At 28.6% G+C, this 27,633-nt stretch overlaps 1 protein-coding gene across 1 annotated transcript; it reads left to right on the top strand.

Moving 5' to 3' along the window:
• Positions 1-26,800, top strand: LOC113383420 (NGFI-A-binding protein homolog). The gene is given in 11 exon segments (XM_026621688.1): positions 1-167; positions 4,440-4,633; positions 22,375-22,476; positions 22,545-22,757; positions 22,828-22,947; positions 23,015-23,239; positions 24,798-25,021; positions 25,152-25,310; positions 26,430-26,525; positions 26,587-26,685; positions 26,762-26,800. Coding segments are annotated over 10 exon segments (1,449 nt in total). The 5' UTR covers positions 1-167; positions 4,440-4,461.
• Positions 26,801-27,633: the final 833 nt, after the last annotated feature.

The raw sequence follows: 27,633 nt of genomic DNA, 5'->3' as shown, positions 1-27,633 counted from the left end.
TCAGATTCAACAAAATCTTAGGGCAATTTTAATTGCACAGATTTTGGAAAAACTATTAAAAAGTGTCAGTTACTAGTTAATTGTTCAAAGGCGAACTTAAAAGAATCGGAGGGAGTTTTAATGTTAGTGAAATTTGGGGAATAATCATTTTGATCTTCCAAAATAAGGTACATAAAGTTGTTCATGTAAAAGTATAAGTTCAAATGTAATTTTACTATTTATTTGCATGTTTTCTCTAGCATATGGGTGTGATATTATTATCATTTATTTATTTCAGCCTAATGGCCTAGAAATACATCATTATCTTAAGCCACAATAATACCTTAAACCTACTTTATGTTGATTAAACCTACTTTATATTGGGTGTGATATTTTTAGGTTTTGTCGTTACTCGTTACAACTGTGAATGTATATTATTTTTGTAATAAGAATGGATTGAACTAATGAAAATAAAGACAAGACATGTTATTTTCGATATGAACTATGAATCAATTAAAAATTAGGTTACCATTTTTTATTTAATTTAAATAAAGCGGGTTAAATTTAAATTTTTAAAAATCGCGCTCACCAAGCGCTAGCAACTTCACTACGGCTATCTAGTATAATTTGGTAATCACTTACGGTCTATTATTTAAATAATACGAATGCATGTTATTTAAATAATATGAATTTATTGAAATAATGAAAGTACATTAATTTTCGATTTAATGGCGCGAATGCGCGGATGTTTGAAATTGGTAACGCTGTATTTATGTTATGAACTACGAAACTAATTAAAATTACGTCAAAGTGTTAATGAAGTTGCAGTTTTTTTATTTGAATTAACTTTTTATTAAAAAAATTGCAATTAATTCAAAATATATTTATAATTATACAGTGCTATTTTATATTTAATTGCAGTTATAAAATCTTAAACATTTCTAATTGTAAAATTATTGAAAAGTATTAGTTTCAAATATAATCTACAAAAAAAGAGTGCGCGTAAGGTTCACACGCGATTGAAGTAAAACTTATTTGCTGCTGTTCATAGTAGCAAATTTAAGTTAAGTAAAAATAAATACATCATGTAATGTAATTAAAGTCATACTTTTAATATGACATAATCGGTTTGTCATTGTAATTAGCATTTACGACTTTAGTCTTTATTAGAGAAATGAAGCAATTGCTGATTAATTAATTCTATAATATTCGTTCACACAGTAAATTATGTTAAACAACGCCTAAATAAATATTGTTTTCGCAACTTCACTCATCATGTAATTTGTGTTCGAAGAACTTCATGTAATTAAAATTTACATACATTAATCGACTGCTTGTATTTTTTTTACTTTTTCGCTGGCGATATAATCTCATTCTTCGAACAACTGTAATATCTGTCTTGCCTAAAAAATATTTCCATTTTAATATCTTCAAGAATTTATAGAAACTACGAATAATATAGAAATAATTTCTAATCAATAAACTTGCGTTTAGTACACCGCCCAAATGTTTAATTTGTTTTATTATTTTCAAGGCAGAGGATAAAATATTCTTCTTATTCAGGATTTTTTTCATTAAATCAAGATTTGTACTACGACGTAACCTTAAAATGTTCATTTATCTAGGCTGATTTCCTTGTCGATATCGGTACGCATACAACGTTGATGCCGGTAACAGATCTCTATTCACATACACGACGACTAATCACAATCGACTCGTATAGAAATAATGTAATCGAGAGCGAATGACGAACTGTTTGGGCGTAACGGACTTCCGTTGCATTTGTACGGATTCACACCCTAATCGCGCCTAAAAAAGTTTTACTTCAAAAAGTTGGAGTAATATTTTGATTATTCAAAATAAGGTTAATATTTAGTTATTTAAGTAAAACTGTAAGTTTCGGCATGATTTTATTATAGTGTTATAGATAATATTTTTGACTCTTGTGAGAGGACGTTGCAACCGCCAATGCTTATTATTTAAATGTATTGAAATAATGAAAGTACCTAATACTTTACAAATACAAACTATTTTTTGCCTATATATTCAAGTTTTTGTGGAACAATTTTAATTTTCGATTTAATGACGCGAATGTAAAAATTGGTCACACTATATTTGTCGAGGTGACGGCACAATAGAATGTAGGTCAGTTTTTCCAACACGCCGGAATAATGAAATGCCAAAAAAAAGTTTTTGAAATTAAAAAATATTGAATTGAATGAAAATGATTTGTATTTAGTTGTAGTAATACAAAATATATTTGTATTAACACTTTGCACTTTATTTATACTTTGATTTGTACATCACATTACACATTTTGATGATAGATTAACGTTTACATATTTGTTTTATTAGAATGCAAAATTTGTTGTCAATTATCTTTATACATATATGCATCAATATGTCTGTTATTTCTTAACTGTAATATTGTGTCGAAATGACAATCCGCCACAAGTCGTTTTACCGCGAATGTACTAACAGAGTTCTTTGCGGCGCAAAAAATCACCTAGTGCAAAAACGCTTTAATTATTATGAGAGAGACTCAGACAAAAACTTGCACTGTGGATAATTCGTAAATAAGAAATGTTATTCGCAACGCAACCGACCAAACGACTGAAAAAAACATAACTATAATAACTTTTACGTGGATTCATGTACCGATAAAAAATGGCCGTAATTACGATGAGCATTGGCGCGCTGGAGGAAATGAATTGGGGGGCGGATTAAATGACTAATGTAATGTATTGGTAAATATTTAAGAGACGTATTTTTGACTAGATATAAGTGGCTTTTCGAGGTTTTATATTCATTAAATATTTATAATTAAACAGCACCATTTATAATAAATCATTAAACTTATATTGAAGTAAAACACATTTACATAAGATAAAACAATAGACTGTTGATTATATTATGAAGTCACATACACCATGTTAAATAATACATAGATGGCACATAGAATATTTATTACATATAGGAACATATATGCATAAACATAGCAGAGCCATAATTTTTAGCATCTACTTTCAACATAATTAACAGTCATGTATTATATTTCATACATTTATTTTTATTTTAGTTCCACAATATATTAAAACAACCTGTATATATAATTTGGAGACAATCATAGAAATAAAAAAACAATAAATAATGAACAATTTATTTATAAATTTTAAATAATCACAGAACTGTATATAAATAAATAGTTCATTATTTATTGTTCTTTTATTTCGACGATTGGCTGCAAATTAACACTCAAGAATAATAATGTATATATTGATTTTTACACGATTATGAATTTATATATAAACTCGGTTTATTTGAAATTAGTAATACATTATAATAATGTATATATTGATTTACACACGATTTTAAATATGTTTTTGGGAGCACTGCGACAAAAAGTTAAATTTTGGCTCAAATACTTATTTTTCTATCTACTTTCAGATATTGTAGTTATGAAACTAGTAACTTTACTCGTTGAAGTAAAACTTATTTAGGCGCGACTAGGGTGTAAATCCGTACAAATGCAACGGAAATATCGTTACGTCCGGACTTTACGTCATTCGCTTTCGATGAAATCTATACGGGTCGATTGTGATTAGTTAACGGCATAAATAATTAAACATGTTAAAGTTACATCGTAGTACAAATCTTGATTTAATGAAAATGCCTGAATCAGAAGAATATTTCACCCTGTTCCTTGAAAATAATGAAACAAATTAAACATTTGTGCCGTGTACTATACGTAAGTTCTTTGATGGAAAATTACTTCTATATTATTCGTAGTTTCTATAAATCTTTGAAGTTATTAAAATGGAAAATATTTTTTAGGCAGGACAGATATTACTGCTGTTCAAAGAATTAGATTATATCGCCAGCGAAAAAGTAAAAAAAATACAAGCAGTCAATGAATGTTTGTTAATTTTAATTACATGAAGTTCTTCAAACACAATTACACGATGAGTGAAGTTGCAAAAACAATATTTGTTTAGGCGTTGTTTAACATAATCCACAGTGTGAACGAATATTATAGAATTCATTAATCAGCAATTACTTTATTTCTCTAATGAAAGTTCATTTCCAAATGCTAATTACAATGACAAACCGATCATGTCATTTTTGAAGTATGACTTTAATTACAATATTGTCTTTAAATATCATACATATTTTTAATGCTATTATAAATATATAATATTATAATATATCATTATATAAATATGTATGTATAATGGGTGTGCATCACAAGTGTTACCATATTACTAATAAACATTATTCAAAATTGTTATATGATGTATTTATTTTTAATTAAATGCCATCTTGTGCAGTAGCAAATAAGTTTTACTTCAATCGCGTGTGAACCTTACGCGCACTTTTTTTGAGATATTGGTACCTTTATTTTATTTATACTATACTACAAACTTTAACAGTTTAATTAATATTATATTTTCAAACTTTAGGTAAATAATCAAATTATATTTGATGTGCTGTTCCGTGATCGATATGGAGGAGGCGACTGAAGCGTCGTCCAGGACCACGACACCAGACATCGTTTCGCGTGAGGTCACGCCGTCAAATGCGGCGCACGGAACACTAGGACAACCAAACCCAGCTGCACCAGGAAAGATCACTAGCAGGAATGCAAATAGTACAAGTAAGTCGAATTTGATAAGTAGTTTAATGAAAAAAATCTGTTATGAAAAGGTGTTAAGAAAAAATGGTTATCTATAGCAAAAATATATAGATACACACATTGTATGAAGTGTGTGTGTTTTCAGAATTTTGTAATATGCCAAGAAAACACCGTGTGATGTTAGCGTCGGCAGCAACCTGAAATCCACAAGCGTGCCTTCAGTGCTGTGACACCAATATATAATCAATGTGGATTTCAGATTGCTACCGCCGCTCGGTGTTTACTGGGTGACTAGAGCGAACTATTTATTTAACTTAATTTCATAAAATTTTGGGACCGTGATTCTCTCATCAGTCTTATTATTGTAAAAATTATCTGAGAAAAACATTTTATCAAATTATTAATTAGTTTTTGGAAAATATGTTTTATTTTGGATGGCAATAATTTAATTTATCAACTGATTGTCATAAGGTTTGACGCCCCACTGAATATATGAAATTTTTGTATGACAATAAGTTGATAGATAAAATTGTTACCATCGAAAATTAAATACATTATCCAAAAAGTAATCTATATGAGGTTTAGTTTCTCAATTTTTTATATTGTAACCAATTTCTTCTTGCTACGACCAATATTACGGTTGGAACTTTTTACAAACATTCGTAATTTGAATTTCTTATATATCTTCAATAAAAAGTGATTACTCGGTCTTTTCGAACGAGAAAAACTGTTGCCAGAGCAAACGCTATTAAAATGCACAAATCGAAAAATTAAAAAAACTTAAAGTTAAGAAGTACAGGAAATTATTAAAGAAAATTTTGCACGCTCAAACATTCATATACATAAATTTATAGACACATATTGGTTGATAAATATGTTTATATTATGTGTCCCAATAATGTTTAAAGTGAAATGAATCAAATATTTTGTTGAGATGTTTTATTAACAGCTCAAATACTTTTTTTAAATTTTTTGCTTTTTCAAAATAATAAAAGTGATTTTTGTAATATTCATTGGCCTTTCTGAAATAGGCCAAAAAATCGGCCAATTTCAATTTAAATGCAGCTATGCATAAGCAGGTCTAGCCGTTTCAAAGATACGGGGCAAAAAGTGCCACAAACGGTAACTCAGTTTTTAAGAGAACGGAGTGTCCGATTTTAATAATTCAGAAAACATTTTAGTTGTATTCAAAAGATGAAGATTTGATAAAATTTTCAAGAAGGCAGGTCTAGCCTTCTAGGTTTCGGAGATCTAGTGATAAAAGTAAAAAAAATGCCATTTGTCGGTCAAAAATGATCATTAGACATCAAATTATCAGATATTTTATAGAGATTTTAACAATAAGTATAAATTTTGCTTACATTCCTATGGGTTCCGTACCAATGTTTATGCGTTAGACGCGTAAACGACGTAAAAGGCGTCGCGGCGCTTTCGCGCTTCAATATTTTGTCTCTATGTAAAGCAGTACGATTGCATTGAAAAAAAGTTCAAAATTTCCAAAATATTTCAAAATAAAGAAAACATTTTTTTCAAAGATGTTAATCTTTTAAAAAAAAATAGTTTTTGGTACGGGAAGTTCCAGAAATTTGCCTTAAGGCACGATGCTATGCACCCTACTAGTTATTTTTTTCGGTTCTAGAATGAAATCCAGAAATAAGTCAACTTTTCTTTACAAGTATATTAACATTACCTACATTCTCGGCTATAATTAATTGATTTTCATATATTTTTGAATAAGGTTTATGATTATTTAAGTAGTTTGTCTGTTAAGTTCGATTCCACAAAATGTTCCTCACATGCCATATAAAGTACCTTTTTCTTCTCCATCTAAAGACGGCGGTAAATTTTACTCTCGTGCGGTAAAAACTTTGAAATTTTTTACCGCAGCCGGAGAGCTGCGCAACGAGAATGATTTAAATACGGCGTATTGCAGACGGACGGTAAAAAACTTACGTATATACTTGTTTTTATATTGACGAGCTTTCCAGTTTCATCACACATGCGATTGTGTATGTGAGGCTGATTATATAAATACGAGATAGTAGGATAGAAAAAAAACTAGAGTTTTTTACATGATTTTTTTATTGATTAATGTTAATGTAATTTCGTAATCGAAGTCTGTGTTCAATCTCTTGATAGCAATGGTGGTAATAGTAATATAAATATCGAATTTCTTAATATTTTAAAATATGCACTGATCAATCTGTTGTTTAAAATACCAGATGATATAAATTCTTGTTTCATTTAAGCTCTTGCCCTAACACTAGATATACCACGCTAGTCAAAATGACTGGTTGGACACTTTTCTATTCAAAATCCCTATTATATCTAACGAAGTTATGAATTTTTAAGTTATAAGTATAGAAATAATCTTATGAATTCAATGTTACTTTATATATACTAGCTGACCCGGCAAACGTGTTGCTAAGTAAGGTATATTCTAAACAATTTCTAGAGTATCAAAAATATTAATACTTTAAGTGTATAAGGATGTATTGTTTGAATGCTATATACAGTGAGATATTATAAACCCCATTAGTTTGTCTTTATTTTGTCAATAAAATCAAACTGCAAGTTTTATACTGTTTCTATAGAGCATGGTATAATCCAATCCAAGTCTTTTTTGGTCTTTCGACTTATTGATTAAATTTCAAGTTTTTCAGATTGTATTTGGACTCTGGATTTTGTGTATAATTGTAAATAATACTACTGAACTTATAAAATTTTTCAAATTTCTGCGAGGAGAGAAAATGAATTAAGTATTGACCTGCTTTTCGAAAAGTTTCAAGTAACATTCGATGAATTAAACTAAATTTAATAAAAAGTAAATATGTAGAGCAGTGCGAGGCACATAGATTCAATTTGACTTTGAGCAAATATTATAAAATATTATATTATAAAATTGAAAGTGTAATCCATAATAAAAGTATTTTCTTCAGTTGGTAGTTTTTGGCATTAGTTAAAATTGTAATTATTTTGTATAATACCTTTAAAATTAAAATAAGACATTGAACTTGTTTGCCACCTGGCCGTTGCAAGTTACTCCGCCTATAGGGTAAAAAGGTCAAAATAATTTTTTTTTGAAAGACAGCAAAAAAGCACATTTCTACAATGATGAAGAAACTGGCAGTTTTACTGAACGCAGTTAGGTAATTGTTAATTTGAAATGTGTTATTTGTTATGATATAATTGGTTTGATTTTTATAATATAATTAATATTTGCTCAAAGTGAATTTGAATCTTTGTGCATCGCCCTGCTCTACATTATACTTCTTGTTAAATTTACTTTAATTCATCGAATGTTACTTGAAACTTTTCAAAAAGCAGGTCAAAGAAGAAATACTTAATTCATTGTCTATCTCTCCTCGCAGAAATTTGAAATTTTTTTATAAGTTCAGTAGTATTATTTGTAATTATACACAAAATCCAGAATCCAAAAAGAATCTGAAGAACTTGAAATGTATTCAATAAGTCGAAAGACCAAAAAAGACTTGGATTGGATTATACCATGATTTCTATAGAAAGTGTATAAAACTTCCAGTTTGATTGTATTGACAAAATATAAACAAACTAATGGGGTTTATTGTTTTTATAATACCTCATTGTATATCGCATTCAAACACAATCCTTATACACTTAAAGTATTATTATTTTTGATTCTCTAGAAATTGTTTAGAATATACCTTACTTAGCAAAACAGAGTTTGCCGGGTCAGCTAGTATACTTATATAGATGCAGTCATATTTTTTTTAGCAGCGAGTTTAATTAACAATAATAATATATATGTTTTTTGTGCATTCCAGACTGTTGGATGTTTTTATTCTTATATTACGGATATCTATATTTATATATTAGATATATATTCTCGAGAGTTAATTAGCAAAAAACATTTGGGAATACAAAAAAACGTATTTAAGTGTATATACAATTTACTGATATATACATATGCATTAATATTTAATTTTCTAATTGAAACCATCATTAAGTCTAGAAATTTTTTAGGGAACTCTTTATTGAAAAATGTGAAAATAAAACAACTTAAGAAATTTTGTTCGAAATTTTAGTAAAACCGGATAAGATACGTCTTTTAACAAACGCTTTAGAATTGTTGATAAATACAACCGCTTAGTTTAGAATTAATAACTATTTTTATTCATATTTTTAATAATTATTGTCTAATATCAAAATATTATAATTTAACACATACAATCTCTATTCAAAACGTCTTTTTATATTTTTTTTTATCTCTTTCAACCGCAAACAAATTTAATTCAAAGGATTATTTGCTTGAACTCATAAAGAGATCCATTTATCAAAAGGATTTTAATCTTTTTTCTTTGATCTTCATTTTGGAATTATAAAAGTATTGCTTTTGTGCTTTATGAAGTAAAGAATAGCGGTAAGATTTTGATAAAAGTCAAAATATAAAACATTATTTATGAATATTTAATTCAAATGAAGGCAAGGGTGAAAACATCTGCCAAGAAGGAATGATTATTTTATTGTTGGAGGTTTTTTGCTTTGAAGATAATAAATTTTAAAATTATTATGATATAAAAAACATATAAAAAACGTTATCGCGCAAATAAACGTTATCTTTTTCATAAAATATATATATAAATTTATTATGAAAATATTTGTAGTTTATATAAATTTACTTACATGCTTTGCTACAAAGGTTCAATTATTTCTAACAAATCTACGTTGTATTTCCATTACCCTAAGAATCATTTTTCAAAACACACCCCTTGTTCGCAGGGTCTAAATTTGTCGATGGCGATTGGTGAAAAAGACCCTAAGCATTTTTTTTAAATTCAAATTTTATTTTTTGATCGAGTAGTATTGTACTTAAATTGCAATGTGCTGTATTTAGTTCCTGCTCATTGTATTCATACAAAGTACTGCCCTAAAGAACTACCCCTATAGGTAACCCTAGGGAAGTAAAGGACACACAAATATATATATATATATATATATATATATATATATATATATATATATATATATATATATATATATAAATGGAAACAAAAATATATTAAATTTTGCTGGATTTTTCTTTTTTAGTTATATTTACTGAACTGTACTCTCAGATTTACTTAATCATTAGTTTAATATTTTTTACATTCGTAATATAGAATATATTTTTATTGTCATTTTTTTAATCCCTTCATTCAATTCAATTTATATAGTACAATGATTAATTTAGTTGTAAAATTATTACCCTAATTAAATGCCCTTTGTATCTTATCATTTTCAATATATACAATTTTTATCTTATTATTTTAATATAATAATTTCAGTTTGAAAAAGTGTGAAGCAAATTTTTAATATTAGAAAAGTTGAATGTTAAAAAAAAAGATTATTAATTGAATTAAAATTTACAGTTTGGTTGTTTTTTATTTTAAATTATTTTGCACAATTATGGAAAATCAATTTGAAAATAAACTAGTGGTGAATGTAATCGTGCCTTAAGGCAAATTGCTGGAACTTCGCATACCGTAATTAAATATTCGAGGAATATTGAATTTTTTAAATAGGTTAATTTTGTTGCCTTTGCCAAAAACTAATCAGCACATCTTCCTATCAATAGGAATCGAATGTTTTTTGAATCATTCAAATCGGTTGATCCGTGCGCCCGAAAAAGTGAACGAAAAATTGTATCCATACATACATACACACACACATTCATTTTTTCTGAGATATGCCAAAATGTTCAGAAACCTTCAAAACGTGAAGAAATGTAAAAAAATTCAATTTCGATTTTTGGACGATTACAGTACGGGAAGTTAAAAATACCTAAAAAAAAACAATTGATGAAGTAGAACCCTGTTAAGACAATTAGGCCTAATAATGTTTCTCGCATAATACGCCACTTTACAACATTTGAAACATATTTTACTTACCCCGCGTAATACGCTTTCCCACATAAGACTTTTTTGTTCGGTTCCTGGGAAATCGTCTTAACGGGTTTTACTGTATTTAATGTTATCCGTTATTAATAAATAGTCATCGATAATAAAAACGTGTGAAATGAACGGTTCAAAGTCTTTATTCTACATTATGCAAATTTTAACAATCAACTAGAAAAAAAAAGAAAATCCATAATACCCGCGGCATGAGAAAATCTATCCAACATCTTCCTAATTATTTTTTCTGAACTCATCCTAAAAAAAAAAATCGAAATATATCTTCAGTATTCAATACAAGTAGTGCATACAAGTTTATCTGGCTTGTTAATTATGCACATATGCTAAACAATGAAAAAAATCGAAAGTCTAAAGTAAAAAACTATGACCCTTGATATTTAAGCACCGCTGATCAAACGGTCATTAGACAAAAAAGGGTTGGAGATTAGGGGATGGTATCTCGAAAAAAACGACCCCGCGCCTTGAAAAAATACACCTTACAGCCGTATACCTGTTATAGGGTGCATCGTTTTTATTTTGAGTCATCTGTAAAAAAAACTTCCGAGTCATGTGAGGTTATTGAAAAATATAAATATAAATAATTGTTTTGAAATAACTATTTTGCATATTTTATGTCAATGTCAATTATTGGGAAATAATATTTTAAATATCAGTAAATAATAGTGAATTTGTTGTTGCAAATATACATTTATCAGAATGAAGACAGTTTAAAAGCAAATCTTATATGAAAAACCATACCATTGAAAATGATATATAATTTGTTTAAATATTTGTTTATTATTATTAATTTTATTTTATTAATATTTGATCAATCAATATCACTATTAAAAATCATTTTCTGCAAATAAATTATTTAAATGTTCTGAAACTTTATCAACTTCTATCTTTAATGTTATTAGTATTCAAAGTAATCGAATTTCTGCTAATAATTTTCTTAACTCTAATTTCCAATGTCTTCTCACAATTTTCTCACGGAATTTCTATGTACATACTTAATTTTTTTAGAACAATATTAAAAAAATAGATTCATTTTAATGATGGGTACCTCATATGCAGATGAGCTCTGTACTATCTCACCCTTATGATTTCTTTTCTAAAACAAAAAATCAAAGTGTAAAAAAAACTTAGCACCTTAACGGGGTGAAATACCCACGAAAAAAATTATGGATGTACTTTTAGATTAGTGAAAAAAACTGACCCCTGTGTAGTTATGAAATCATATTCATATTTTAGGAGATGTATCAAAATCGTGAGAAAAATAAATAAAAGATATAATAAGAGGTATTTAATAACAACAATATTATTTAAACAATTAGTAATTATCTATTTATCAAATTGAAACTATATGCAATTTAATTAAATTTTATTAATAAATAATTGTTATATAGCATGGTATTTTATTATGAACAAAATCTATATTTATATTTAAAAAAACAAATATTAATTGTTAATATTTTAAATATCGTTTTTATGTTTTTATAACAATCTGCTAATTTCTACGTATTTTGATTATGTAAGTCATTTGTTTATAAATAGTTTTCATTACAAAAAGGTATATTTGATAAAATTAAAAAAATCGCAGTTATTAAACTGCTGCTGTAGTTTTTTTTACACGCACACTCACATCCATTTTTTCTGAGGTATGCCAAAATGTTCAGAAACCTTCAAAACGTCGAGAAATACAAAAATTTTCAATTTCGATTTTTGGACGATTACATTACGGGAAGTTAAAAATGATGGTATCACTTTTTATTTTTTGTGATATGCGTTTTTTTTAAATATATTATTATCTAGTGTTATATCCATTATTTTGCCCGAAATTTTATATTTGAAACCACGTGTTTCATTAAACGATTTTGAAAAAAGTTCAAGCGTCCGAAGTTGAAGTGCATCTCAAAAATAGTAACAATTTTTTTTATTATTTATTATAAATAATTTCTAATCATAACAATTTTCCAAATATAATTTCTTCAACCCCTATCCAGCCTTACTAGTCATTTGTCGTGGGATACTCAAACGGCATAAGATACCAAAAAAAAGTTTCTTTGTTAGTGAAAGGGTTGACTGTAAGTAAAAAGTGTAAGTTAAACTCATCTGTTGATTTGAATACATAACCACCTTTCGTTAAAATACTTTTTTCTACGTTTTTTTTGTTTAAGTATATTTTTAAGCAATCGCAATTACTTTTTGGGTCGGGAAGAAACTACCCTCAAAAATATTAATATTTATCAAACGTTGTGCTAGGGGTCAAGGGATGGATAGATAGATAGATGATGGTTGTTTTTTTTTGGAGCAATTATTATAACAAAAAATATAAGTTAGGTAGAAGTTTATGGAAATTTTAGACGATTCGTATTGTAGGTTCCACACGTATATATATTAGGGTGGTCCTTAATATGGACGTTTCTGAATTTCCCTGCTCCCAAGGGCTCAAATGGTTTCAAATTAATAAAAAACAATTCTCTGAAAGTTTTAGCTTTTAATATTAACTTTTAGATAGAGCGCAATTCAATCAAACTTCGTATGGAAAAAGCATGAAAAAATTTTTGAAAATTAAAAAAAAAAATTTTTAGCTATAATTTAGCGACAAATAAAGTGAAAATTCGTGTTATTTTTTATGAAAATTTGACGCTCTACAAAATTTTTGTAAATTTTTTCATGCTATTTCCATACAAATCTTTGATTGAATTGCGCTCTATATAAAAGACAATATTAAGATAAAATTTAATATTTCATATATTTTTTTCCATTTAGGTATATTTCTTAGATTATATGTTTTACATAATTAACGAAATTTAATGTATGGCTTTGCATAATACGTGCAATTGTTAGAAACTGTTACCAATTTATTTCAAACATTTTTAACCATTTATATTTTTTATATTTTTTCAGTAAATACTAGTTTTTTCTCCTTATGAGAAAATATTTTTTTATTTCGGTAAATGGCCCTTGAAGGGTTGCAAGTAAGCAATCTCATCTGCATACAAAAGATATGAATAAAACGACTAACAAGATTTTGTTTTCGAAATTACTTTTGAAAAAAAAAACAGGTACGTTCTGGACCACTATCATTTTTTGTCATGAGTTTTATAAAAAAGCTCATGTGAAAGTCGATGCAATCGTGGCGATACAAAAGAGTTTGTCTTCTGAAAAAAGTGAGAAAGTTAAAACGGAAAAAGATTTATTTTGTTGTTCGAATTGATACAAAGAGTTATACAACTGACGATTTATAATATATTAAAAATAATAAATGAAAAATGTCGTCTTAGCTAAGGTTGATAATGTTAAAATTATCAGTCATATTAAAAAAGCTGTCCAGAAATTTTTGTTCCATTAGGGTTGACCATTAAGATTTTTTTTTTTCTAAAAATATTTTTATGGCTAAACAACGTTTCCTGGAAAATCTTTATAAAAAAAGAGTGCGCGTAAGGTTCACACGCGATTGAAGTAAAACTTATTTGCTATTGTACGAGATGGCATATAAGTAAAAATAAATACATCATATAACAATTTTGAATAATGTTTATTAGTAATATGGTAACTCTCGTGATGTACATATTTATTAGTGTCAACCATTATACACTTTTATATAATGATAAATTATAAATTATATATTTATAATAGCATTAAAAATATGTATAATATTTAAAAACAATAATGTAATTAAAGTCATACTTCAAATATGAGATGATCGGTTTGTCATTGTAATAAGCATTTAGAAATGAACCTTTATTAGAGAAATTAAGTAATTGCTGATTAATAAATTCTATAATATTCGTTCACACAGTGGATTATGTTAAACAACGCCTAAGAAAATATTGTTTTCGCAACTTCACTCATAATGTAATAATTGTGAACTTCATGTAATTAAAATTAACATACATTCAATGACTGATGGTGTTTTTTTTTTACTTTTTCGTTGGCGATATAATCTCTTTCTCTGAAAAGCTGTAATATCTGTCTTGTCTAAAAAATATTTTCAATTTTAATAACTTCAAAGTTTAATAGAAACGACGAATAATATAGAAATAATTTCTAAGGAACAGGCTAAAATATTAGGGAACAGTGTAAAATATTCTTCTGATTCAGGCATTTTGCATTAAATCAAGATTTGTACTACGATGTAACTTTAAATTTATTTATCTATGCAGATTTTTATGTTGATATCGGTACGCATACAACGTTGACGCCGGTACGCATACAACGACAGATCTCTATTCACATACGCGGCGGCTAATCACAATCGACCCGTAAAGAAATGATATCATCGAGAGCGAATGACGAATCATTGGCACTCGACTCTTATCTTATCTTATCTGCCGTAACGCACTTCCGTTGCATTTGTACGGATTTTCGCCCTAGTCGCGCCTAAAGAAGTTTTACTTCAAAAATTTATAAAATTCAAATTCCTATCACTAATTAAAGCCAGTAACGATTCTCCCAATGTTCTCCTCCCCTGTGAGTACCCTCAACCCTTTCATTTGAATATCGGTCGGTCGCCTGACGTAAGTAATAGTCCTGGCGGGGCGGCGAGCCAACAGAACACATGTCCGATATAAAAAGCTGAAATAAAATTCATGAAAAAAATATAATTGTAATCCAAGACTCAATAAATACAGAAGACCGGAAGGGTTAAGCCTGGGGCAGTTTTTTTGGACGGACATATGCAAAGACAAACGGTCACAGAATTAATAACGCATACTACATCCTCATATAAGAAATAAAAGTTTAACTGATGGGGGTAATAAAAAATTTAGTTAACTGGCCGGCAATAGTAAATATCTAATGATTCAATTGAGAGTTACCTTTGGGACAGTTTACTTCGTTTGGGACAATCAAACTTCGTATGGAAATAGCATGGAGAAAATTGTGAAAAGTAAAAAAAAAATTTTAGGTATAATTTAGCTACAAATGAATTAAAAGTGAGAATTCGTGTCATTTTTAATTGAAAATTCGACGCTTTGCAGAATTTAAAAAAAAAAATTCGTGCTATTTCCATACAAAACTTTGATTGAATTGCACTCTATCTAAACGTTAATATTAAGAGCTAACTAAAACATTCAGAGAGTTGTTTTTTATCAATTTGGAACCATTTGAGCCTACGGGAGCAAGAAAATTGGAAAATGTTCATATTAAGGGCCACCCTAATATACACACACACACACATATATATATATATATATATATATATATATATATATATATAATTCCATATTATATACGCTCATCAACGGGTTGCATTTTCATTTACATAAACCGCGCGCAACCCTTTCACTTTCTGACCATGAAGATGGTTAACAAAAAAAATGCCGAATGTCAGCTGTCCCACAACCCTTTACTTTTATGTGTCTGTATGAATTTACATATGCATATGTCTGAATAGGAATGATTACAATATATAATATATAATTTCATTGTGTAATTCATTAATAGATAAAGTTATAAATACACCACCCATGTAAAATTTCAAAAATTGCAGTAAATAATTCTATGGATATGATTTTATGGAATTAAATTATTTTTTTTTATTTTTAAATTTACTATTGCATTTATATATGTAGAAAAACTGACTGCATTTTTAAATATATAAAATAAAGATGGGATCAAAAATGCATTTTTTGCGAGAAAGCGTATACGAGATAGGAACAATATATTTCAAAGTGCAGAAACTATCGTCGTAGAAATCGTATTAAGCATAAAAGTCTTAACGAGGTTTTACTGTATGTTATTAATCAGTTACTTGGTTTCATTCATCATCAGTATAAAAAAAATCAAACTAGTTGTATATGGCATCATGCCTTCATACTTAATACCTGCCTAATACTTATTTATAAGAATTAAATAAACTGAATTACAAAGTTAAAGTTAATTATTTAAAGTATATAAGTGAACTTTAAAACTTTAACCACAAATAAAATTGAAATCTGAATTATTCTCAATATACAAAAAAACAAAAAAAATGACACATTTTTTTCCAAAAGCAATTGTTTTGTCAACACAAGCAGAAAGATTTTTGAATCATTCAATTCGGATGCTTATTTCTTTCAAAAACTGCTATTTTTTGTATATTTAGCTCTGTATCTTCGAAATGACTGGCCCTGTCTTTGCCAAAAACTAATAACCATTCCTCTCAATCATTACTAATTGAATGTTTTTTAGATCATTTAAATCGGATGCTCCGTTCTCTCAAAATCTCGATTTCTATTTTCTGCACTCTTTGCTCTTTATCTCCGTAACTGCTGGACCTGTCTTCTCCAAAAACTAATCAGCACATCTCCCTATCAATAGGAATCGAATGTTTTTTGAGCCATTCAAATCGGTTGATCGGTTCATCAAAAACACACACACACACATACATCCATTTTTGAGGCATGCCAAAATGTTCAGACACCTTCAAAACGTCGAAAAATGTAAATATTTTTATTTTCGATTTTCGGCCTATTACTATAACTACCCTTTAAAGCGATTATAGCCAACGTTTGGTTAAAGGTTGGCAGAGTAGATAGATACGTATACTTTTTTATTTCTAAACACCACTATTTTTCTTATCCCAAATAAATCCTTTATCCTCATAGTTCACACGCACAAATTGTCCGAACAAAAAAATTTCGAAGACAATTAGAAAAACTCGTACACGAAAAATTTGCATATTGTCATTTTACTATCATCTGCCTGCTTGTGCTAGTCCATGGGAATAATTGTTTTTATGACAAAGCTTTGCTCCAATATTTTAGCTTTTGTTCGGGATTATCATGAAGGTAAGACAAAAAAAATTATCCGTGAATATCATTAACAAAACCCAAAGTTGATGAAAAAAATCACCCTTTTGTGAGCGCTAGACCAGTTTTGAGACTTATTTTGCATAAGCGATTTTTTTAATGGACGTAAAATTGTGACAGGGCATCTAATACGTGCTTCGAGAAAATTATAGAGAATTTAAGGGATATAAAGGATATATATAAGATGATATACTTACGACCAGGCCTGTAAATATGAAGTTTTATTATTGTTTTTTAACTTCTCTTAGGGTAAGTTATTGTAAACGTCCAAAGTTTTTAAGGTTTCTGAACATTTTGGCATACCTCAGAAAAAATGGATGTGTGTATGTGTATGTATGTATGGATACAATTTTTCGTCCACGTTTTCGGGCGCACGGATCAACCGATTTGAATGTTTCAAAAAACATTCGATTCCTATTGATAGGGAGATGTGCTCATTAGTTTTCGGCGAAGGCAGGTCCAGCCGTTTCGGAATTACGAAGCAAAGAATGCAGAAAATAGAAATCGAGATTTTGAGAGATCGGAGCATCCGATTTGAATGATCTAAAAAACATTCAATTAGTAATAATTTGGAGAAGTGGTTATTAGTTTTTGGCAAAGGCATGTCCAGCGGTTTTGGAGATACAGAGCAAAATGTGCAAAAAATGGCAGTTTTTGAGAGAACTAAGCGTCCGATTTAAATAATTCAAAGAAATTTCTGCTTGTTTTAACAAAATCATTGCTTTTGGAGAAAAAATTTTTTTTGTTTTAATTTTTTTTTCAAAAAATATTTTTTTTATATATCGAAAATAACTCAGATTTTAATTGTAATTGTGACTTAAGGTCTAATATATTTTAAACAAATATTTTCAACTTTGCAATTCAGTTTATATAATTCTTATGAATATTAGACAATGTTACAGTATTTATTTATAATAATCTATTTGAAAACATTTAATATTCCTCGAACTTTTCGTTACGGTACGGGAAGTTCCAGCAATTTGCCTTAAGGCACGATGCCATACACAACTAGTTAATATTTGATTCATAAGTCCTATTTTTAAAATAATGTATGGTTATTAAATTGTAATAAGCGTTTGAATAAATAATATTATTTACATTTATACTTTTAATAAAAGTCAATACCTAATTCACTTTCCTTATTAAATAATTCTCTTCAATAATTACTAAAAATAATAATCTGTAATTGTCTTTAATTTTATTCATAAAGTTTGATTTGTTCTTATGGGATTGTTATCAAAATTGTTGTGTAATAATATATATATATATATATATATATATATATATATATATATATATATAATCAATGAATCCCTTGCCTAATTTATTTATCAAAAACCAGTGTAAAGTTCGTTACTCACCCTTATTTCGGGTCACAAAAAAAATGAAACCCTAACCGAATTTTTGTCCAACCCGAGAAGGGATCAAGGGTGTGTCTTAACATAGAACTACCCTTAAAATTTTAAAGCGCAGTTATAAAAACTGATACTCACATACATAGTAAAATAATATATACACATTTATATATACATATATATATATATATATATATATATATATTTATATATTTATATATTTATATATTTATGTGTGTGTTTGTATTTATATTAAAAAAGTGCTTTTTGAAATGTTTTATTTGAAAACAAATTGTATATATATATTTATTTATATACATTTATGTGGTAATATTATTTTATATAAAAATAAATTTGCATTGCATATATTTCATTTATTTTGTTTTACAAAAAAGCAAAACACCTGAGCGTTTTTTATAAAACGGTTAACCCATTGTATAACGAACTCTCCCAGACAATCGAGCTGAAGAACGCACGTTGCACATTTTTATAATTCATTTAATTTTTATTTTTATCATCACGAGCTTCTTCTACATTTGTACGATTAGAATCTGATATAAAAAAAACTTTTGTACGCTTTTGCTCAAGACACTGAGGTTCATTTTCAATTAACTTATCGAAGAAGAAGTTTGTTTTCGCAGGAAATCCGATTTTAAGTTTCTTCTAAATGCTAATTTTGTTTTCTCGACGTTACATTTACACATTTTTGTAATTTTGAAGCGTTTGAGACCCAATTTAGAATAAACACGGTACTCTGAAAGATCTCATTTGGATAATTATATACTCATTGGTATTTATGAAATATTTTCTAGATTATATTACTTTTTATTTATGTTATTCAAATTCAGAACCTAAATTTGGTATCGATCAAAGGGACATAATGTCAAATAACATTTTCCCAGTTATAATTTCCCAGAATTTATCGAAGAATAGATAGTAATATATGTAGGTCCGTGGTTAAAAAAGTCCACCACCGATGTGTCAAAAACCAATTAAGTTAAGCATTGTTTAGCAACAATATTTGAAAGTAGAGGGAAAAAGATGTATAACCTTGATTCTTATGACTTTGCTTTGGAAGTTAAACGACAATCTTTGAAAATTCATAATAAAAGTATTTTCTTCCGGTGATAGTTTTTTAGCATTAGTTAAAAATGTAATTATTTTGTAAAATACCTTTAAAATTAAAATAAGACATTAAACCTGTTTGCCACTTGGCCGTTCCAAGTTACCCCGTCTAAGGGGTAAAAAGCTCTAGATAACAAATTTTTGAAAGACATCAAAAAAGCACATTTCTACAAAGAATGAAGTAGCTGGCAGTTTTACTGAACGTAGTCAGATAATTGTTCGTTTTAAATGTGTTATTTGTTGTGAGATAATTGTTATGGTTTTCACAATATTGTTTATATTTGCTCAAAGCCAAATTGGACCTGTGTGCCTCGCCCTGCCTTACATATATACTTTTTATTAAATTTACTTTAATTCATCGAATGTTATTTGAAACCTTTCAAAAAGCAGGTTATAGAAGAAATACTTAATTCATTTTTTATGTCTCCTCGCAGAAATTTGAAAATTTTGTATAAGCTCAGTAGTATTATTTACAATTATACACAAAATCCAGAATCCAAAAAGAATCTGAAAAACTTGAAACATAATCAATAAGTCGAAAGACCAAAAAAGACTTGGATTGGATTATACCATGTTTTCTATAGGAAGTGTATAAAACTTCCAGACAAAATATAGACAAACTAATGGGGTTTATTGTTTTTATAATACCTCATTGTATATAGCATTCAAACAACACATCCTTATACAATTGAAGTATTAATATTTTTGATTCTCTAGAAATTGTTTAGAATATACCTTACTTAGCAAAACGTTTGCCGGGTCAGCTAGTATATATATATATATATATATATATATATATATATGTATATATATGTATATATATAGGAAATATATATTTCTAAATATTTTCGTATAGACCACGGTTGTTTTCCGAACTTGCAAAAACTTTAAGCTCGCCATCCTCGCCGACTCCAGGTCTGGCGCCGAGCGTCTGCGTCTATATGCGTTTTATATCCTGTCTCCTTTACGATTTTCGGCTTTTTCTTCCGAAGAATAAGAACGAGAACGAAAATACAGAAAACGAACGAAACAAAAAGCTTTGTAAGAAAATAAAGTCCATCTCGTAGAGATGTTCATAACCCATGACCAACAATACATCGAAGAAAAATATATATCGAAGTCATCAGATTCGATGTTTAAAATTTGGAATTTTCACATTAAATTCTGTTATTGTAGGTAAATAAAAATCCTTTCATAAACTACATCCAAATGATGATATATGAATAAAAACATGCCAAAGACATGGGATAAGACAAAAACAAAATAATGATCTAAGATGAGAACTAAGAAATTTATTTGATGTAATTGTAATAAGTTCAATAATACAACTTGGAATTGAAGGATTTATAAATACATAGTATAGTATAGTTGTAGTATAGTTTTAATAATATAATTATTAAAAAATACCGTAACAAGGAACTTGTCAAGAAAAGCTTTCATTCTATTCGCTTTATAATTAGTAAAATAATATTTGGAAACATTTCAAGGAAGAGATGGTCAAGGAATACTCAAAAATATTAAAGTATGTATAAATCGCACAACAATGATACCAGCATAGTTGATGAAAAACAAATTAAAAAAATACACAGAAAAAATATTTATTTTCCAAAATACAAGAGGTTTCCAAAATTTATAATAAATCTATATTATAAAAATAAATCGCAAAATGTGTTGGTAAGCGCATAACTTATGAACGCCTGGACCAATTTGGCCAATTCTTTTTTTAAAATGTTCTTTGAAGTCCAAGGATGGTTCTTACGGCGAAAAAATCGAATAATTGCCGAGAAAACCCTAAAAACAGTCCATTTCTTTTTCACATACAAACGCGTTTTGGGTCTGAAATTTTTTACTGTGCTCCCATTTGCATGAAATTTTGAAATTAGGTTTATCTTACTCCCAAGTTTAAAAGTGAAAATAATTTAGACTCCTTTGCCATTTCCCGGGGGGATGACTTTCCTCTCAGTGGTGTAATTCCATTTTTTTTCAAAATAACGTCGGATATCGATAAAAGAACTAATTATAAGAAAAAAATGTTTTATAATGTTTTTCAAAAAAGCAAATCTCATCATTTTATTTAATGCAGTTGTACATTTAAGATCCATATGGGTGGATGTATATAGGTATAGACTGTAGTGTAAAAAAACATAATAATTTTTAACTAATTGGCAAATATCAGTATAGGTTATTAAAAAAAATGGAACTTTTGAATTGTAAACATAAGTATAGGACAACGTCTGTCGGGTAATCTAGTTGTATATAATTATGTCGAAGTTTTATTTACTGCCCAGCACTACGATGACCGATTTTTTATCCTTTATATTTAGTTCTTATCCCATTCATCTGACTCTCAAACAATATCATCCCCCTGATCGTCAACCCTTGGCGCCATCTCTTTCCCTGACCTGCCCAACATCGATCGGCTTGAGTGGCGACGGATATATGAAAACCGTTTCAGAAATTATATGTTTAAAATATTCGAATCTACCATTTTGGCTGAAATGTTTCAATTTTATATTATAATTTTATTAAATTTGGTTAAATATTTTATATAAACGTTTGTTTATTTTTTGCAGCTATTTTAACTTCAATACCAAACAACGAAGCAGAGTTGCAATTGTACCGAGTCATGCAAAGGGCTAGCTTACTAGCCTACTATGACACGCTTCTGGAAATGGGTATGTAATAATCTATGTTTTTTGATTATATTTTTCAATTAAATATTAATTATTTATCTTTTTCCCAGGTGGGGATGATTTACAACAGCTGTGTGATGCGGGGGAAGAAGAATTTTTAGAAATTATGGCTTTAGTTGGTATGGCCAGTAAGCCTTTGCATGTTAGAAGATTACAAAAGGCGCTTCATGAGTGGGTTCAAAATCCTGAACTTTTTCGAAGACCTCTTACCGCCAGTGAGTTGCTCGCACCTACCAGCAGCAATCGATCACATATCGTCACAGGTAGTAATAAAACTATTTACTTAATATGCTCAATTTATACATTTTATTATAATACATTTCATTATGTTAGGTAATATTACACCAGTGACAACGCCGCCGATTGCGCAGCATGCTTTGACGCCGGAAAATTTAAGAGGAGCAGCCGATAGCCCGGACAGTGCCGGTACCAGGTACCAGGCTCTATCTCCAGGTTTGTAGCACAAAATATAATTGATCCCTCACTTCATGGCCAAATGATATTGAAAATTATTCAGCAGGTATTGCTGCCCATGATATCGTATCTTCGGCATCATCTTCATCACCAGCAACCATAAGTAGCTGCCAATTAGCATCAGGAGCATTGTTGACCTCACTGGTAATGACTCGTCTGGCTTCAGCGGCAGAGAGCTTAGCTAGACATTTACCGCCCTTAGAACCGAGACCGCCGAACAACAAGAAGCGTGTTTGTAGGGAACTCGAACGCATCATGGATATGCCAGACGGTAATATTAGTAGTTATATATATATATATATATATATATATACAGGGCCGGTCCTGGGGTCCTTAGCGCCCGCATGCAACTTTTTTTCTAGCGCCCCCCCCCCCCATTAATTTTTCCTGCTTTACCAGTTTATCATTTAAATTATATAAATATTTACATATTTTTTAAAAATTAATTTTTAATTATTCTGGATTTAGTGCGTAAAAATTAGATATAATCTAAAAGCGTATAAAATACATTGATTTTAAATTTATTTAGAAGATCGAGGCGATCCGCGGCTTGATTACAATCAAATATTTTTAAATTTTCAATTATTTTCAACGTATGTGCAATATTAATACTTGGGTTTTAAAACATGTTTCTTATTTATTATGCGATTTATTCTATTGAGCAAATCATGATAAGAGAGCTAAAAAAACTAGAACTCATAATACTCGTATTTCATGTTGGATTATTTAAATTTTATTTTAATTTAATTTTTTATCATTTACAATATCTAAAATTGCGTTGTAAACTTCTCCTTATTGATATAGTAGGAGCCGAATTGTATTTATCCTTGCTTTCTCGACATATTCAGAGTATCAGTTTGTTGTTTTAAAGGTAAATTTTTAACGCATTTTAAAAGTATTGTCCAAAAATCAGTAGAAAATGCAAAGATTTTTCACATTTTTTGAACTATATTGAAAAAAATAACTAATTATATTTGATATGTATTATTTCTGCATAGTTAAATTATTAAATTTGGAGTATAGACACCACTCAATATAAAAAAAGGCTCAAGATTTTCGTTTCACAGTAAATTTTGCTTCCATTTTTCATATTTGTTTCATTTCCATAACCCTAACCACGCATGTCTTCAACATTCAATTCAGTTCATCAGAAGCAAAACATTTGCAACACAAACAAAAGTTACAATTCAATTTCTCGGAATAAACATGTCATTTTCTAAGCACTGGCTCTCTATTTTTCATTTTCCCGATTATAATTTGTTCATATTTTTAATAAGTTCCGTTTCAACTAAATCAGCTCGCAATTTTTCATCAATAATGCCAAATAATTCATTTAATCTTTCGCAGGTCTGCGCTTATGGGATTGAACACTAGATAATTTCTTTTTTGATTCCACATTAACTTCGAACAAAGCAAAAATAGAATAAGTAGATTAATCAATAAACAGAGCTGTTATTTACTATTTTGCAGAGTTATTAATTGATTAATTGTTTCTACAGATCACATTGCAAAATAAATATGCTCTTTAATTGTGTCTCCGTGTGCCCCTTCTTAAGTTAGATTGTTTATTATAATTTATAAAGTATAGTAGATATTATATAAATAATAAAAATATAAATAATGAATTATAAATTTAATTTTCAAAACTCGTTTTGGCGCCCCCTAAGGCATGCGCCCGCATTTTTTGCATGTATTGCATGCAAGGCAGGACCGGCCCTGTATATATATATATATATATATATATATATATATATATATATATATATATATATAGAGATAGGGAGAGAGAGATTTACTTTAGTTGTGTAATAATAAATTTTAATGTTTAGATGACCCGCTAAAAATGCAGCTTGTCCGCCAATACGCGGCGATCTACGGTCGTTTTGATTGCAAACGCCGACCAGAGAGACCTCTGACTCTGCACGAAGCTTGCGTCAATGAGGCTGCTGCACAATTATGCAGGAGGGCACCAGCTTTATTGACGAGGAGAGATGAACTGTTTCCTTTAGCCAGAAAATTGGTGAGGGATGCAAATGTCGGAGTTGGTTTGGTGGTATGAACGCAGGAGGCCAAACGCAGGGGCAAGGAGTTGGCGCGTTAGCCGGAATGAAGTAAGACGATAAAAGACTTATATCTAGCAATTTATCCAATTCAAAATTTATAATAATATTTATTATTTTCAGGCGTTCAGAATCTCCTTTAGATCAACAGCAAACAACCACGATGCGAGCATGCGTTCGCCTTCGGCTAAACGACCTCGATCAAATAGCGATTTGATGTCGCCTGGGTCGCCTGCCATGTCACCAGGCCGGCACCAACCGCCCGCCCGTAACCTCCTGCAGGCAGGTCAGCCCCGCCCGCCGCGAGAAATCGAACTGCGAGAATGACACTAACAAACGATAGTCTAATGGATTTGTAAAAGTCCTAATTAATATGCATGATTTTCTATTATTTTAATCATTTAACATTTTTTTCTAATTTGCAGCATTTTAGATAATAACATATTTAATATATTTAATCTTTTTAATAGCTTGGGAGGACTATAAAGCACGCAAGTAGCTGAACACATGCTTTCTTCATGCTTATTGCTAAGTAGAGATCATTATAAATTTATTTTCATATTAAAATGTATTTAACTTGATGTTCCGCGTATTTCAAAATAAAAGCTGTAATTATGAATGTAAATATCGTTTCATAAAAGGCGCGCATTTATTTTGAAGGATTGTTAAATAAAATTTGTAGATATTTTCAATTTTTCTGAATATGCCAATAATTTATATGCTACATATTAATATTCTAATCATAGCATTAAATTTTAGCATGAACCACACATTATTATTTATATTATATCGAAGAAATAGATGCAAAAAACTGCTTATATATATCAAACTCAAGTATTTATATATAATTATATTTTCAAATGTTATATATTTGAGTTGGATTTATGCAATGGCTGTAAAATTTCCATATTATCAACTTTAAATAACTCATGGTGAACTAAACATAGACATTTATAAGCTAAATTCTAGGCTTTCATGCACTAGTCTATTAAAATATGCATAGAATCAAAATATGCATGATATACATTAACCTAGTGAAATTCCACCTTAATAAATATTTATTAGATGTGCATGTTTATGTAAATAATTTAAGGTGCTGATAAAAACTTAACTATTTTAGACTGTAAATGATAAGTCATTTATATACTAATTTGCTCATATTTTGTACATACTTATATTTCAATTGTATTTGTATAAACTTGATTCATACATTTCTCATAACACATTCAATCGAAACAAGAATAAAATTGATTCTAGGGAATTGTATTCTATTTCAGCAGGTTGCAGTATTATAGCAGAAGTTGATTTATCTTGTAAACTGCAATATATTTTATTCAACATATCTTATACTCACATAGGACAAATATATTAATTGTTTTAAACATTTTTTATTTAATTCAGAATACTAATGACGATCATGAGCTTCCAATGGCTACTGATTTAACACAGTTGATACTTCCACAGCGAGCATGCTCTGACAACATGAAAACAAATCATGTAAGTATTAGATTTAAAATGCTTGTTTTAAATTTAATATTTTATTAGTTATTTATTTTAAACTGTAAATGAATTTTAAAGGTACTGCAGCACGAGGGCGACTGATTCTGAAGATACAGATTCTAGATATTCTTACAGCAATTCGAGCTCACCTCATCAGGTGAGATAATTTATTTTTATATGACATAATATATAATGAACCTGATAAAAAAATACAGAACATTTTTTTTTTGCAGAATGATAATGACATGATTCAAAATTCCAAACTCCAATAAAAAAAGGCAAAGAGGTAATTCCAAAAATGATTTACTTATATCAAACTTTGAGACTAAGAAACAATTTGTCTTTTTAGGATACTTCATTTGAAACAATAAGAAATTTCCTTTGGAATGCAGCGATGAAGCAAAATTAAAAGTGATTGCTTCAAAAGGAGACGTATATATAGCCGTGGCTATCCTGCATTGCTTCTATCTGGTGCACTCTTACCACCAAATGATACTGAAACATCGACAGCAGATTGCATCCATAACAAATTGAATATGGATTGATGCATACCGAAATTGTTGAACTTGTAATTACATCATGTGAGGTAACCATTAGACCAATGCATTAATAGGATTTAAAATGAGAAGCATTGTTAGGATGTAATAAAAATAAAAATCAAAGGATATACTTATCCTTTTAACATAAGTTTTTATAATAGGTGCTATATGTTTGACAATATAGATATAATTAAAACAAAATTAGATTATTCAAATGAATAAGTGAAATAATTATTCTAGGAATTTGTAAATAATATTAAAACAACAAAAGAACCTTCTTAGATTTAATAAAACGTTTGTAAATACTAATTAGATATTTTGCAATATAGTAATTAAATATTATTTTAATTTAATAAAGCATTTGTAAATATAAAATCGAATCAGTTAGATAGACTTTAAATTGTACATATTTATGGAGTGTAAATATCTTGCAATATAGTAATTAATTATTATTTTAACTTAATAAATATTTGTAAATAATATATGGAAATAATATATTCCTCAGTAACATATATAGATAAATATAGACATATAAAGTGCCTATTTGTATAATATATTAAATGAAA

This window comes from Ctenocephalides felis, unplaced genomic scaffold, assembly GCF_003426905.1.
Source record: "Ctenocephalides felis isolate EL2017-DRISC unplaced genomic scaffold, ASM342690v1 CF-g0.4_SCAFFOLD_03570, whole genome shotgun sequence".
NCBI lineage: Eukaryota > Metazoa > Arthropoda > Insecta > Siphonaptera > Pulicidae > Ctenocephalides > Ctenocephalides felis.
The sequence above is the reverse complement of the archived record's forward strand: the minus strand, read 5'-3'. Positions and strand labels throughout refer to the sequence as shown.